Source organism: Triturus cristatus, chromosome 8 (assembly GCF_964204655.1).
Source record: "Triturus cristatus chromosome 8, aTriCri1.1, whole genome shotgun sequence".
In the NCBI taxonomy this organism is placed as follows: domain Eukaryota; kingdom Metazoa; phylum Chordata; class Amphibia; order Caudata; family Salamandridae; genus Triturus; species Triturus cristatus.
Genome location: NC_140591.1, coordinates 301,923,280 through 301,938,947, shown reverse-complemented (window position 1 = coordinate 301,938,947; position 15,668 = coordinate 301,923,280). Strand labels below are relative to the sequence as shown.

At 46.2% G+C, this 15,668-nt stretch overlaps 1 protein-coding gene across 3 annotated transcripts in view; it reads right to left on the bottom strand.

Moving 5' to 3' along the window:
- IFT88 (intraflagellar transport 88) overlaps positions 1 to 15,668 on the bottom strand; it is a 537,246-nt gene that overhangs the window by 500,898 nt on the left and 20,680 nt on the right. For all 3 annotated transcript variants that reach the window (XM_085621562.1, XM_085621564.1, XM_085621563.1), the window contains exon 2: positions 3,966 to 4,061. In XM_085621562.1, coding sequence (XP_085477688.1) covers positions 3,966 to 4,049 — 84 coding nt within the window. In that variant the 5' untranslated portion in view covers positions 4,050 to 4,061. The remainder of the gene's footprint in view (positions 1 to 3,965; positions 4,062 to 15,668) is intronic.

The window sequence follows — 15,668 nt, the reverse complement described above, 5'->3', positions numbered from 1 at the left end:
CAATTGTAACAAAAGTAAATAAATAGAAAAAAGAATGGTGGAAGCACGGTTCTTATTTTCTATTTGTTTACTTTGGTTACAATGGCGGCACCTGCGCTTAGGCCTTGAACATCTTAAGCTAAAGCACGGGTGGCTCAATTGCTTCAAACGTAAAGAAATAGAAAAGACAATGCACATCTATTTTTCTATTTCTCTACATTTGAAGCAATAGCAGCTTATGATGTTTAAAGCTACAGCGCAGCTGCCGTGATTGTATGAAAAGTACATAAACAGAAAAAAGGCATGCGTCCACTTCGGCGATCGCAGTTAACAAAATAAATGAAAAGCTTGGCTGCCTGCCATTGTTAGTGCTGAGGTATGCCACACTGGTTAAATTGGGGGATGGGGGGGGGGGAAGAAGCATTGCAGGGAGAGCGTTTCCTGCCTGCAACAGCAGGTAGAAAAATGTCATTTAAAAAAATTGTGCTAGTGGCTATAAGTAACAAGTACCGAGTAGCAACACATGTAACAGGGGGTGTCCTCATGGGAGGTTACAAGAAGAGAAAAGGCGGTACTCAGAAAGGACTAAAAAAGCTTATTGGCTAATGAAAATCCACCATTTACAAAGGACAGTGACAGGACCCAATTAAAAAGATGGGTGGAAAGTGAGCAGAACTTCATGTCCATAGCCTGAAAACAGCATGTCTCGAAGCGACAGCGCAAGCGCTGCCTAGGCGAGACCAAAAAAACATTGCAAAATGCCCGGAAAAGGTCACAGACTTGCAATCGATAAACAGAAAAAACATTTTCCTCATGCAGAAATTAAATGAAAAGAAAAGAACATCTCAGAACAGTGCCTAAACCCACACATTTTATAAAGCCACCCAATGAACTAAACAAATGATAAACTTCTTCAACTCCAAAAGTTACAAACATGTGTCAGGTCCACACAATGTTCATTGGAAATCGTCTAAACAACCATCATGGTGGAACCCCTCACAATAATTAACTCACTCAAGAACAAATCATGTTGGATGATCCTTGACCTAGATCCCTATAAAAAGCTTACACATGCATTACCATCAGACGCAACAAAAATAAAGACTGCCTCGCTCTCACAAAAGACAGTACACCAAACTTTTCAAGCAAGGTAAAAGGATTAATCTGCCCAAGAAACAAAAAGCAAACCCTATAACTTTACTAATGTCATTACTTTTTTCTGCCAGCACAAACCTCGAGTATATATCCATGCCTACTGGGTAACAAACACAATTGGGCAACTGCCCAATCCATAGCATAGGCCCAATTTGATATCAATGAGGAGCGAGTTGTGATCCAAGATGCTGCTTCATCAGCTTTCCTTATACTTTTAGGCTTATACACTGCTTTTGATTCAGTAAAGCTTCACGTTTGTCTTTGCACTTATAGGTAAAAACAAAAAAATTACCACTATTGTCATCAAGATAACTTTATTTCGGTCATCAGACCATAAAAGTACAATAAAATATATACATGTACAAGAATAAGACCATAAATAGAAGTTGATTTAAGACAATTATTAAACATTAAGCTATCATTGAGAACTAAGTAAATTATTCCATTAGTTAAAACTCATCCTTCTCCGCCACATACCATATAAAAAACGGGACACAGCATAAACAATGGGAGGGTTGGTGTCATACGTCAGGACTCTACATGCTTGAGCACACTGTCTGAGGCCCAAGTTTTTGCACAGTGGGACAAGCCAACATTTTCGGATTGTACAATAAACTGGGCAAAAGAACATAATGTGAATAATGTCCTCATGACAGGTTTGACAGGCTGGGCAAGTACCCTCCTTTGTTTTATCCCATCTGGATGTTAATGCCCCAATTGGCAATGACCCATGCCTCAACTGAGTATATAATTTTCTAGCTAAAGGAGGCTGGATTAAATCCAAAAATATCTCAAAAGCAGAATCTGTTTTGACCATTAGGAACTCGGAGGTCAGCCTCCCCAAAGAGGTAGAGCAGCATACTTTTTTAGAGTTATAGGATCTTACAGCTGCCCGTATCACTGACTTCTGAGTCCTCACACAGCTTATAGCCGGAGTATCCCAAAGGTGGGATAGACCGACTAAGTACAGGGAGGTCTTGATATGGAGAAGCCATGATATATCCTTATAATTTAACTGTCTCCATACCGCTATGAATTCCTCCCTGAAAGTTGTGAGTTCAGGGACAGACCACAACCTTTTCCAAAAAAGTAGTGGACGTAGAGCCGCCAGGTCACTTACAGATTCTAGGTCCATATCCAGACGTAATGGTAATAGGGGAGTACTCTGGGGAAGGGACACCAGCCCGCGCATAAAAGCATGTTCTATCTTCATCAGGTTAGAAGTGTTTGTATGGCCCCACAATTCTGCGGCATATAAAGCAGCTGACCTCACCTGAGTTTTATAAATTTCCAGCGCGGGGGTGATAGGTTTAAATATGGAAGTTCTATGAGACCTTCCAATTCCCCCCGCTATCTGCGAGAGTCTCAAGGAAGATTTAGCTACATGAGCATCCCATGTAAAGTACTCAGTTAGAGTGACTCCCAAATAGGTAAAGGTCTTAACTCTTTCTAGGGGGGCCCCAGCTAGTGTAGGGTTTGGACGGGTTCGCCTTGGGGGACTGAAGATCATGAACTTAGTTTTCCCCAAATTAATCTCCAGTCCCCTCGAGGCACAGAAGATCATGAAACCGTCCAAAACCCGCTGGATACCCGTTGATGTCCGCGACAACAACAAAGTATCGTCAGCGAACATCAAAGCGGGCACCCTGCCAGAGGCCAAAAACGGTGCGTCACTGTCCTTGATGTTGTTTAATTCCTTAATCAGGCCATTTACATATAAACTGAAGAGTGTGGGAGCCAGTACACATCCCTGTCGGACCCCGCGAGTTACAGGAAAGCGGGCTGACAGTTCCCCATTCTTCCCGCACCTCACCTGTGCGAAGTTCCCTGTGTGAAAGTGAACCAGGACGTCAAGAAGAGGCATTGGTAAGCCAAGTTCCCTCAGGACCGACCATAGTTTCTCCCTAGGGACCAGATCAAAAGCGGCTCGCAGGTCCACAAAAATGAGATAGAGGCTGCCACCCTCCACTCTTGTAGTTTTCCAATAAAGGACCTGGAGCCGAAAGATCTGGTCAAGGGTAGAAACTCCTGTTCGAAAGCCGGCCTGCAAAGGCGTCAAAATTTTATTCGTTTCCATCCAATCAAATACTCTATTAAGAAGTATTCTACCCATCAGTTTTTGGGTGGTATCCAATAAACTGATGGGTCTATAATTGGATGGGGTAAGTGGACAGCCCTTCTTAAATATTGGAACAATCTCGGCTCCAAGCCATGTCTCTGGCAACGCTGAACCTTGAAAGACCGCGTTAAACAAGACGGTCAGGTATGGTGCCCAGATTTTGGGTTCGGAGCGAAAAAGGTCTCCAGGAATCTTATCAAGACCTGGCGCCTTGTTTAAGGGTAGGCCCTTGATTGCAGATTCAACTTCTTTTAGGGAAATGCAATCAGAATAATAATAATAATCGACCCCATTTCCATCTATTAGATCACCTAATGTCACTATTTTCAATTTTATACAATCTTAACATCGACAATTGGCAGAGCCGACTGCCTCAAATCAGCAGCTGGTTTTGAATGCAATCTGGAGTTTGTTCTGGTGAAGAGGCTACATCAGTACTAACTGTCTCTCTTTGAGACTCCTGACAAATATTTACATTTACTTTAATTTGGGCTTAATTTGTAAAGAATTTCTGGGGCCAAAGGTTTTGCTTAAAAACCCGCAGCCATCGCTATCAAATGTCAAAGTGGTTCACCCACTATCAGACAGTCCCTGTCCGTTGCTTTGGATCAAAATTTGATGAGGTAAAATGAGTGCTGGGGGCCCAAAATGCAACCACTGGCTCCAGTGAAGCACTGCATGTGACGTAGCGAATCCTCGGGCAAGCACTTACCTCTGTGTCATAGGCTGGGTTGTAGTCATTGTATCCAGAGTAAAGATCTTCATCTTCTTCAGGTACTAGATGTACGTGCTGCATTGTGTGTGACTACTAAACAACAAATACAAAAATACCTTGTTTAATATAAAGCATATATGTATTGACAGAATGAAATAATAAGAAATAAAAATGGTGGCAAAATATACCATAATACGTCTGACTAGCTTCTTTTTTATATATTTGTATTTTTCAGTAAGACTATAATGTAGAGGCACCATGGGCCAGATGTACGACCATAGCATTTTGCGACTCGCAAATTGGGTCAAATTGCGAGTCACAATTTGTGAGTCGCAAAATGCTATGTACAACAGTGTCTGAGACATTGTTTGTGATTCCCAATGGGGTCGCAAATTGCCTGCCTCATGAATATTAATGAGGCTGTCGCAATTTGCGACCCCATTGGGAATGGCTAGCACTCCCTGGGATGGTAGCCTGCTGGGGTCAGCAGACCACCATATCTGAGACAGCTTTGCCAATAAAGCAGTTTTTAAAAAAATTGCAGGCCGTTTTCCTTAAAGGAAAATAGAATGCCTTTAAAAAATAAAAATGAAACTTTCCAGTTTCATTTTTTAAGGGCAGGCAGTGGTCCATGGGACCACTGCCTGCCCTTAAGAAATATTTGCGCATGCATTTCCAAAGGGGAAGAGGTCCCTTGGGGAACCCTTCCCGTTTGCGAGTGCCTTACCACCCTTATGAGAAGGATGGTAAACTGTGAGTGTTTTGCGACCGCAACTGCAGTCGCACAACATTCATACATAGGTTTTGGAGTCGCTATGTGATGACATATGCTTGGGGCCTTCCTTTTGTTGGCACTGGCTTTAGTTACAAAAGCTGATACACCTGCTTTGCAGATGAATTTTGCATAACAAGTAACTATATATCGCAAAATACCAATCATTGTGTGTTTACTGTTTTGGGGGAATTTGCAAGTGGCTCTGCTTTATAAATAACCCCTGCATGACAGTTATTCTGACAGGCTTGTCTGACTCCTAAAACTCCCTGTCAAAATGGAGCGAAAAAGTAAGAGAGATAGGTGAGAGACACCTGCCAGTACTCCATTTCTATGAAAAGGGGATGATATGTTTTTTTTTCGGTTGGGGCTAAGGTGATCTTTCCAAGAGTGCACTCCAAACTCGCCCTACAAGAGACAAAATAGGTGGGTATCAATGATCTAGATCTCTCCAAAGGGAGTTGAGGAGAGGAGTAGTTCTGCCTTCCTAACATTGAGAAGCGGAGTCTGCTACATATATACCCAAATATTTGAAGCATACTGGCTCTGTCAAGAGTTCTGAGTCCCAGCATGCATTACCAAAGGAGCTCCATATCAGGAGTATGACCTATTTGGACCAGTTAACTTTTAGGCCCAAAATGTGGGCACAGAAATTAAAGCGTTTCATTACTCATGAACCAGAGGTTGAAGGACAGCTTAGGGAGATAAGGAGGTTATAATCGTATAGTGAGACCTGAACTTTAATATCTGCAGAGTAGTAGAAATCTTGGAAAAGATCATCTACTCTCAGCTGTCTGGTGAGGAACACAAAGGCTAAAGCAAGTAAAAAGGGTGGGAGAGGAAATCTCTGTGTGCTTCCCTTCGAAACAAGGAATAGGTCAGAGAGGACACTGTTGACTAGCATCTTGGCCATCAGCTCTGTGTACAGTAGGCAGGCGTAGGATAAAAACCATGGGCCAAAATCCATGCCAGAGAAGTTTGCAACCAAACCATCTCACCTTCCCGAATCAAAGGCTTTTTCAAACTCACCATCATCGAATAAGGAAAGGGTGATTGCATTGTGAAGGTGTATACTGTTGTGACAGGTATATCTACCACTGGTATGAAACAACTGTGGTCAGAACAAGAGAATAGGTTCAAGCTGCTAGGTGATTGGCCAACAGCTTTGTTTAGATTTCAGCTTCCAGACTGATTGGAGATATGGGCCTGTAAGAAGGACACTGACCAGATGATTTAAAAAGGTTCAAGAACTAAAGTGATAAAAAGCATACTTAAGTCAGGAGGGAGAACCTTTTTTCAGCAGCCCTAAGGAACATACACTGGAGGTGTGGGACTAGCTAGGAAAAGAGACACTTAAACTGCTCTGCCTGGATCCCATTGGGTGTAGGGGTCTTGCCAGATGAGATCTACATGGCCACTTTGTTCACATCTGCAACAGAGAGCAGACGGTCCAAACTGCTCCCCCCTGCCTGGGAAAGACATGGAAGGTAATGTCACAGAACAGGTACTCCCAGCCACGGAGCCTTTACAATATAGACCTACATACAATAATCAAAAGCATTTGCTGCCACCTGTCAACAGGCAACAAGAGAGCGCATTCCTTCACTCCAAATGTCTCCCACATGCTGGGATGGACCTTAAAGTCAGGTCAGCCACTAAAACAATTTGCTACATTTGACTATACAGTCATAAACTCCGCTTTGCAAGAATAACCAGTGATTCTTTGCCTTCTCAGTTGAGTACTGTTTCAAAACAATCTGGGACACTTCCATGTCCATCAGGTTGGCCTGATCGTTTGGGCATCACCATTAGAGTTCTAACTGAAGGAAAAGAGTTTCCAGCAGCGAAATCACCTCTTGTCTGCTCACTTGTTTTATTTTGGCTTTTAAAAAACAGGAGAAATAATCAATGCGACGAGATTAAAGGCCTCCACATACACTTATGTAGTCTTATCGTTATCCTATGGAGCAGATAATGGAAAACTGGCCAGAGATGCATCGGGTCAAGATCTCAGTTTTGGAATTAGATGAGAGTCCACAAGAAGCAGGGAAAAGTAGTTTGGTCTAGACAACAACTTATAGGTACCCAAGAAGGTTGCAGGGTGCAGCATGCTCTATGCATCCGAAAGGTCAAGGGAAATGTCAAAGTGAGAAGGAGGGTTGCAGCCTGACAATGTAAAGAGTCTAGGGATGAGTCTACATAGATTCCAATCCATGATCCTATTGAAATTAAGACTACTATGAAGATGCCCTCAGGTGCCTCAAGCATCATAGAGCCCAAGGAGGCAAGGAAGGAGGGACCAGAGGATGCACATAGACATTTTGGTACATATTCTAATGAACTGCACAATGTTATGCAGCCCCGGAAAATCAAGCCAGGTGTGCGGAACATGAAAGGGAGTTGCGGTGAAGATTGTTAGCCTCCTGATGAGCCCCTAGTGGTTCCAGAATACAGCACATGAGTAAACCGATTTTGTTGTGTAGGCCACTGACATTCCTTGAAAAAGAGGAAGATTCCAGTCCTTTTTTGTCAGTGGCCATCAGTTAGGGGATTTAGCCATGGGAGGATATACAAGGGTGTCATAAGTGGAAATAGCCATCCTGAAATGTCAGCGTGCCTTTCCTGATGAAGGAAAAAACAAGCTAATCTGTAATAAGAAATATATAAAACTGTTCCCCTACTACACTCTTCCAAAAAGAGATGTATGTCACCCAACAATACAATCATTCCGACTCCTGCTTGAGGGGCACACCGTGCCCTCAATCCTATCTTCTACGAAATGTGTAAACAGAGAGGGGATTAGTGTGTCTCAAATTGCCAAAATCATAATAGGCATCAAAACCAACAGAACGGAACAGGAGACTTTGCGATTAAAGCCCAATCAACACAAACGTTTAAGATCAGCATAGAAGGATCCACTACCCCAGGAAGAAGTAAACTTATTGTGAACCTAACTACCTCATAATCACAACATAGGCATGGAATCGTTGCACCCTAGGATAAACTGTGTAGTGTTGCTTTGTTTATAAGTCCAGGGGACCATGCTGAGCCTACAGAAATCCTCCAACCTTGTTTGTGGGCTCCACTGAGGGTGACACAGGTCTACAAGAGAGAGAGAGAGAGATCCCCTTGAATCCTTACATTAGGCCCAGCTGCAGGCCTCACATGATGGATAGGGTTTGAATAGAATGGGCTGGGCTGGGGTACAGACATGCTCTTTGGGAGTGAAGCGTGAACCCTTTCTGGATTTCCATGCATGTTCCAGTATGTTTCTGCAGTGCCTTTGACAAGACATATGCAGTCAGCCTGTGTAGAAAAGTGGCTCTGTATATACTGTTCCCAAATATGTACAGAATGTACAGAGTCCACAGCCCCCAGAGGTTTGGCAGAGGCTAAAGTTAGATATAACCTTACTCTCTAAAGTGGTAGCTTGGTCGAGCAGTAAGGCAGTATCAGAGGACAGTGTAAAGCATTTGTTGTACACACTCAGTCAGCAAATGGTCTCACACACTCAAGAACTGAACTCTAGGCCAATGGTTTGTATATAAAAATATATGGTTGTTTTATTTTAGAACCAACAATAGGTATCAAAATATACTTTCTTAGAATGAGATGCTTTAGTTAAATACTTTGCAAGAGGCAATTGATTTGGAATGCAATAGTTACAGTTTGTTGCAATAGGCAACACAATTTCAAACACAATAATACATTGAGCTCAAAGGGAATTTTAAGTTATATGCAATTGATTACTTTCAGGATTACTTTTCTAACTCCAGGACTGGATCCTAGATTCAGTCCTGGGACAGTTCTTGGAAACAAGTGAGTAAATACGTTTTAGTTACTGTTGTGATTTTTAAGCAATATTTTGCTATTTTAAAAGCTGACATTTAGAAACTTTTTCTAATCAAATTACCACTGTTATTTCACTTAGCAGGTAAGTAGGGTTATGGTTACTTTTTCTAGGTCAGTGGATCCTGGATCCAGCACGAGTGTACCACCTGTAAGCAGTTAAGAAACTGCGTTTAAGTTAGACAGGCGATTTTTAACGAATATTTATAAAAGTTTGCAAAATCGACACTTAGAAGAAATTTCACAGAAAAACAGTCAATGGTTTACTATGGAAGAAAATTCTAATTACGGGTAAAGTATGTTCTTGTTACTTCTGCAATCCAGTGCTGGGCTCCTAGGCTCAGTATTGGGACATCTATCTAAAATAGGTAAGTAATTACGTTTTCACAGTTGGTACAATTTTTAAAGAATATTTGTAGTTTGCAAAAATCGACACTTAGAAGAAATTTCACAGAAAAACAGTCAATGGTTTCCTACGGGAGAAAATTGAGTTAGTGTCAAGTACGGCCGTAAGTACTTTTCAGGGTCAGTGCTGGGCACCAAGATCCAGCACTGGGATCTCTCCTAATAGCAGGTGTGTATTTTCGTTTTCGTTACTCGGTTGATTTTAGGTGAATATTTTAAAGTTTAAAAACTCCACACTTAAAAGAAATTTCAAGAGAAACCAGTCAATGTTAACCTATGGAAGAAAAGAGAGTTATCGGCTTTTGGGTAAGTACTCGACTGGCAGAGTTATGGTTCTGGGCATAGACTCAGGGGTCTCCCAGGGTCAGGTAAGTACAGTTGTTACACCCTCAGCGGCACAGGGGCAGCTGGGTGCAGGATGAGTTAGGCCAAATGTTATCCTATGGGAGGCAGGGGGCCCTTGGTTGGTGGCTGCTGACTAGCAGGTCACGCGGCTGTGGGAGCTGGGCTCCTGGTCACTTGCTCTGGGCAAATGGGGGAAGTAGGTAGGAGTAGAAGTTGCACTGCCAGGGCCACTAGGGCGGCTGGGTGCAGGGTGCTTTTGAGCCTTCGGGCGCTCAATGGATTGCAATGGAAAAGCTCAAGGATGAACAAAAGCTGCAAGCTCAGGGACGAAGATTCTTCAAGTGTGACCACCACTTCGAGAGGTAAGTTGGATAGTTGGAGGATAGGTAGGTACCCAGGAGTCGGGCACAGGGGGCCGCAGGACGCCGTGTGCAGGTGTGCCTTTTGGTGTCGGGAAATCTTACCCTCTATTGATCGCGGTTGGGGGGGTCCCCGGTTCTGAGGCTGCAGGCGTCATCAGGGGCGTCGAGGTGGGTCCTTGGGTGCCGGATTCGGGGTCACAGTCGCCGGGGGGACATCCTCGGAGTCGTTGCCCACTCCAGCACAGGCCAGGCTTGGCGGGTGCAGAGTGTGCAGGGTTTGCGGTTCCGGGCTTATGCCAGGGGTTAGATACTTGCTTTGAGCAGAGCCACTGCTCGGAGAGTCCCAGATGCTCAGACTCACAAGGTAGCCAGGTGCTCTGGGGTTTGTGAGGTTGCTGGCCACAGGAGGTGCCGGGAGTTAGCAGGAGTAGGTTCGAGGGTCGACAGGCTGGTAGGGCTGCGGCCAAAGGAGTTTGTGTCTTCCTCTTCTTAGCAGCTGCACAGCAGGTCTTTTTTCTTCTTGATCTTCTTTGCTGTTTTGGAATCTGGAATCTAAGGAAGGAAGGTTCAGGGTGCCCCTAAATACTAAATTTAGGGGCGTTACAGGTAGGTAAAGGGCAGGGACCACTGGGTCCCTGACCTGGGGTGAGTGCACCCCCTATCCTGCCACTCTCCTGTGGGAGGGGGGCAGTGGCCTAGTCCTGATTGTGTAGGGTTCCCCTTCTTCAAGATGGCGAGGGACCCGGAGATGTGCTTCACCTCGCCTCCCCCACCTGAGGGGTGGGGTTGGCAGAGGCTGGCACATTAACCTGTCCTTACTTGGGGTTTCTGGCCAGTCTTCCCGCCAGAGTGGGGGTTTAGAACCGGTAGGGGCCAGTTGCTGAGTACAGCAAGTGGCCTGGAGAAGCTCACAAAGGTGGCATGCCTTTGAAGCTTCCCCTGCCCATCCTGGGGGAGGAGACCTAGCACCTCGCCTAGGACGTGCATTGTTGCAGGCCCAGGAAAGTGGATGGACCTCTACCCAGAGGTCCAGCAACATGTCTGCTGTGTGGCAGCGTAGGCAGCCCCTCAGACAAGACGTGGATTGTAGGTTAGGTTCAGGGGGCATCTCTAAGATGCCCTCTGTCGTGCATTGTACATTAAATCCCACACTGGCGTCAGTGCGGGTTTAATGTGCTGAGAAGTTTGATACCAAACTTCTCAGTCTTCAGTGTTGCCATCATGGTGCTGTGGAGTTCGTGTTTGACGAGCTCCCATCACCATATACTCTTAAATGGCAGCACTGCACTTACAGTGCCCAGGAATGTACCTGGGTACTGTAGGGGCACAGGGCTAATGGTCCTGTGCCCACACCACTGGCATAGGGCACCCAGCTAGAGGGGTGGCTGATGTATGCCAAGGCAGTGTAGGTTGTGGGCATGGCACACAGGGATGTGTGCCATGTCGACACTCTGCTTTGTCCTGTACCCAGACACTCAGGCTGCAAGGGCAGTGTGTTTGTGTTAGGGTACAGGGCCTCTAAGGGTGGCACAATAAGTTCTGCAGCCCTTAGAGGCCTTCCCTGGTCACAAGGCCCTGGGTACCGAGGGTACCATTTACCAGGGGCTGACATGTGGCCAAGGTTTGCCAATTTGGGTTTTTCGTTTTAGGGAAGGAACATAGGCCCTGGGCACCTGATTGGCAGGAGTCCAGGGCACACTCAGTCAAAGTACATTCAGCAATTCAGCAAAAAGTGGGGGCATACCATGCAAGAAAGATTGCACTTTCTCACACAACCCCCCCCCCCCCAAACAAAAGGTGGTGAGACTAACCTTGCCCTATTGTCTAAGTGGAAGAACCTGGAAAGTCCATCTGCGTTGGCATGGGCAGTCCCTGGTCTGTGTTCCACTTCAAAGTCCAATCCCTGTAGGGAGATGGACCACCTTAGTAGTTTGGGATTTTTCCCTTTCATCTGCATTAGCCATCTGAGAGGCCTGTGGTCAGTTTGACCCAGGAAGTGAGTACCAAACAAGTATGGCCTCAACTTCTTCAGGGACCAAACCACAGCAAAGGCCTCTCTCTCAATGGCACTCCAACGCTGCTCTCTGGTAAGTAGCCTCCTGCTTATAAAAGCAACAGGTTGGTCTTGGCCTTCATCATTGGTCTGGGATAGGACTGCTCCTATCCCTAGCTCAGAGGCATCAGTCTGCGCTATGAACTGCTTGGCATAATCTGGAGCTTTTACAATTGGTGCTGAGCACATTGCTTCTTTCAGGGTGTCAAAAGCCTTTTGGCAACTAACTGTCCAGTTAACCTTCTTGGGCATCTTCTTGGAGGTGAGTTCTGTGAGGGGAGTCACAATGGAACCATATCCCTTCACAAACCTCCTGTAGTACCCAGTCAAGCCAAGGAATGCCCTGACTTGGGTCTGGGTTGTTGGAGCTGCCCAGTCCAGGATGGCCTGGATCTTGGGTTGTAAGGGTTGTACCTGGCCTCCACCTACAAGGTGGCCCAAGTATACCACAGTGCCCTGCCCTATCTGGCATTTGGATGCCTTGATAGTGAGGCCTGCATTTTGCAGAGCCTCTAAAGCCTTCCCAAGGTGGATCAGGTGATCCTGCCAGGTGGAGCTAAATACAGCAATATCATCAAGATAAGCTGCACTAAAGGATCCCAACTCAGCCAGGACATGGTTCACTAACCTCTGGAAGGTGTCAGGGGCATTCTTTAACCCAAAAGGCATCACAGTAAACTGATAATGCCCATCAGGTGTGGAGAATGCTGTTCTCTCTTTTGCTCCTGGGGCCATGCCAATCTGCCAGTACCCTGCAGTTAAGTCAAAGGTACTGAGGAATTTGGCTGCCCCCAATTTATCTATCAGTTCATCTGCTCTTGGAATAGGGTGAGCATCTGTCTTGGTGACAGAGTTGAGCCCTCTATAGTCCACACAGAACCTCATCTCTCTCTTTCCGCCCTGTTGATGAGGTTTGGGGACCAGAACCACTGGGCTAGCCCAGGGGCTCTCAGAGGGTTCAATAGCCCCTAACTCCAGCATCTTGCTGGCTTCAGCTTTGATGCTTTCCTTGACTTGGTCTGACTGACGATAGATCTTGTTTTTGACAGGTGCACTGTCACCAGTGTCAACATCATGGGTACACCAGTTTGTCAGACCAGGGGTCAGGGACAAGAGGCTAGCATACTGTTGCAAGACTTGCTTGCAGTCAGTCTGCTGTTGGGCAGAGAGGGTGTCTGAAAAGACTACACCATCCACTGACCCATCTTGTGGGCTGTGGGAGAGGAGATCAGGGAGAGGTTCACTCTCTGCTTCCTGTCCCTCATCAGTCACCATCAGCATGGTGATGTCAGCCCTGTCATTGTAGAGTTTAAGGCGGTACACATGGATAACCCTTTTGGGTGTCCTGCTAGTGCCCAGGTCAACTAAGTAGGTGACCTCACTCTTTTTTTCTAGGATAGGGTAAGGGTCACTCCATCTATCTTGGAGTGCCACTGGCTCCAAAACCCAAACCTGTTGCCCAGGTTGAAATTCAACCAGTGCAGCTCTTTGGCCATACCAGTGCTTCTGAAGCTCCTGGCTGGCCTCAAGATTTTTGGATGCTTTTTCCATGTACTCAGCCATTCTGGACCTTAGGCCAAGCACATAGTCCACTATGTCTTGTTTGGGCTCCTGGAGAGGCCTCTCCCAGCCCTCCTTTACAAGACAAAGTGGTTCCCTCACAAGATGACCAAACAGAAGTTCAAACGGTGAGAAACCTACTCCCTTCTGTGGCACTTCTGTGTAAGCGAAATACAGGCATGGCAACAGGACATCCCATCTCCTTTTGAGTTTTTCAGGGAGTCCCATGATCATGCCTTTCAATGTCTTGTTGAATCTCTCAACAAGGCCATTGGTTTGTGGATGGTAGAGTGTAATAAACTTGTACTGTACTCCACACTCCTTCCACATGTGTGTCAGGTAAGCAGACATGAAGTTGGAACCTCTGTCTGAAACCACCTCCTTAGGAAACCCTACCCTGGTGAAGACACCCAGGAGGGCCTTGGCTACTGCAGGAGCTGAAGTAGTCCTAAGTGGAATTGCATCAGGGTACCTAGTAGCATGATCCACTACTACTAGAATGAATTTGTTCCCTGAGGCTGTGGGAGGTTCAAGTGGACCCACAATGTCCACACCTACGATTTCAAAGGGCACCCCCACCACTCTTAGTGGGATTAGGGGGGCCTTTGGGTGGCCACCTGTCTTGCCACTGGCTTGACAGGTAACACAGGAGCTGACAAACTCCTTCACCTTTTGGTGCATCTGTGGCCAGTAAAAGTGACTAACTAGCCTTTCCCAAGTTTTGGTTTGCCCCAGATGTCCAGCTAGGGGGATGTCAAGAGCCAAAATCAGGAGGAGCTCCCTGTACTTCTGTGGCACTACCACTCTCCTGGTGGTTCCAAGAGTGGGGTCTCTTGCCTCAGCATACAGTAATCCCTCTTCCCAATAAGCTCTGTGGGTACCACTGACAACTCCCTTTGCTTCTGAAACAGTTTGCTGACTCAGGCTTTCAAGAGTGGGACAGTCTTGATGACCCTGGCACAGCTCTTCCCTATAGGGTCCCCCTGGGCCCAAGAGTTCAACCTGGTAAGGGTCAAGCTCCATGGGCTCGGTTCCCTCAGGGGTATCCAAGTCCTCTCCCCATGGAGAGGGGTCCTGAGTGGTCTGCTGTACAGAAGCTGGTTCCCCAGTCTGCTTACCTTTTCTCTTGGTTGGTTGGGCCATTATTTCAGGCTCCTGACCTACTTTTTCACCCTTCCTCTTGCTCTGTGCTCTGGCTTGCACACACACCAATTCAGGGATGCCCAGCATGGCTGCATGGGCCTTTAGCTCAACCTCAGCCCAGGCTGAGGTTTCCAGAAAATTTCTAGCAGACATGCAGCTGGTAACTTTGGAAAGACCACTACCTGTTTCAGGCCGGTAACACCCCCCCCCCCCCTCCCCCCCAGCCTAATGTCACCATGGCCGTGGGATGACTAGTGGTGACACTGTCAGCATTGGTGACTGGGTAAGTTTTCTCAATCAACCAGTGTGTCACTCACCATAGTGACACTGGCACCTGTATCACTCAGAGCTTCTACCCTAGTTCCATTCACCCAGGGGTATTGCAAATATTTATTTAAATTGGGTGGCCACACAGCTACAGTGGCAAACTCCCCTTCCCCCAGTGAGACTAGACTTGCCTCAGTGTGTCCCCAGATTTGCTGAGGACACACTTCTGATCCCGTCTGTAAACTTGCTGTCCCAGGAGTAGCTGTACTGGGTGCCTTAGGGGCTTTTTTGTGGGGGCAAGATTTATCTACAGTTAGGTGTCCTGACCTCTTACAGTTATTACACCAGGCCTTTAGGGGTCAAAGTTCTTCCCCCTATAGGGTTGAGGCATATAGGGAGTAGTTTGGGTCCCACCCCCCTGAACAGGTTTTTGGGGCCCTTTGGAAGACTCAGACTTTTTATCTTGGGGAATCTCACCACCTTTCCCCTGGGGAGGTTTGGTGACCACCTTCTTCTGGTCACCCCCAGTGGCTGTCCTTGTCACCCTAGTCTTGACCCAGTGGTCTGCCTTCTTTCCCAATTCTTGGGGAGAAATTAAACCTAGGTCTACCAAATGCTGATGCAACTTTTCATCTGTGCAATTACTTAATATATGTTCCTTCATGAACAAATTGTACAATCCAGTAAAATCCTGCACACCATGTCCAGCTAACCAACCAGCCAGTGTCTTTACTGAGAAGACCACGAAGTCAATCCAGGACTGGGTCTGGGTTTTGTGAGCCTCCCTGAATCTAATTCTATCCTCCTCAGTAGTGAATCCAAATCCCTCAATCAGAGTCTTCCTCATGAGGTCATAGGACCCTGCCTCTAGCCCCGAGAAGGTCAGAAGCCTGTCTCTGCAGTTACCAGAGAACAGTTCCCACAGGAGTGCCTCCCAGAGAGGT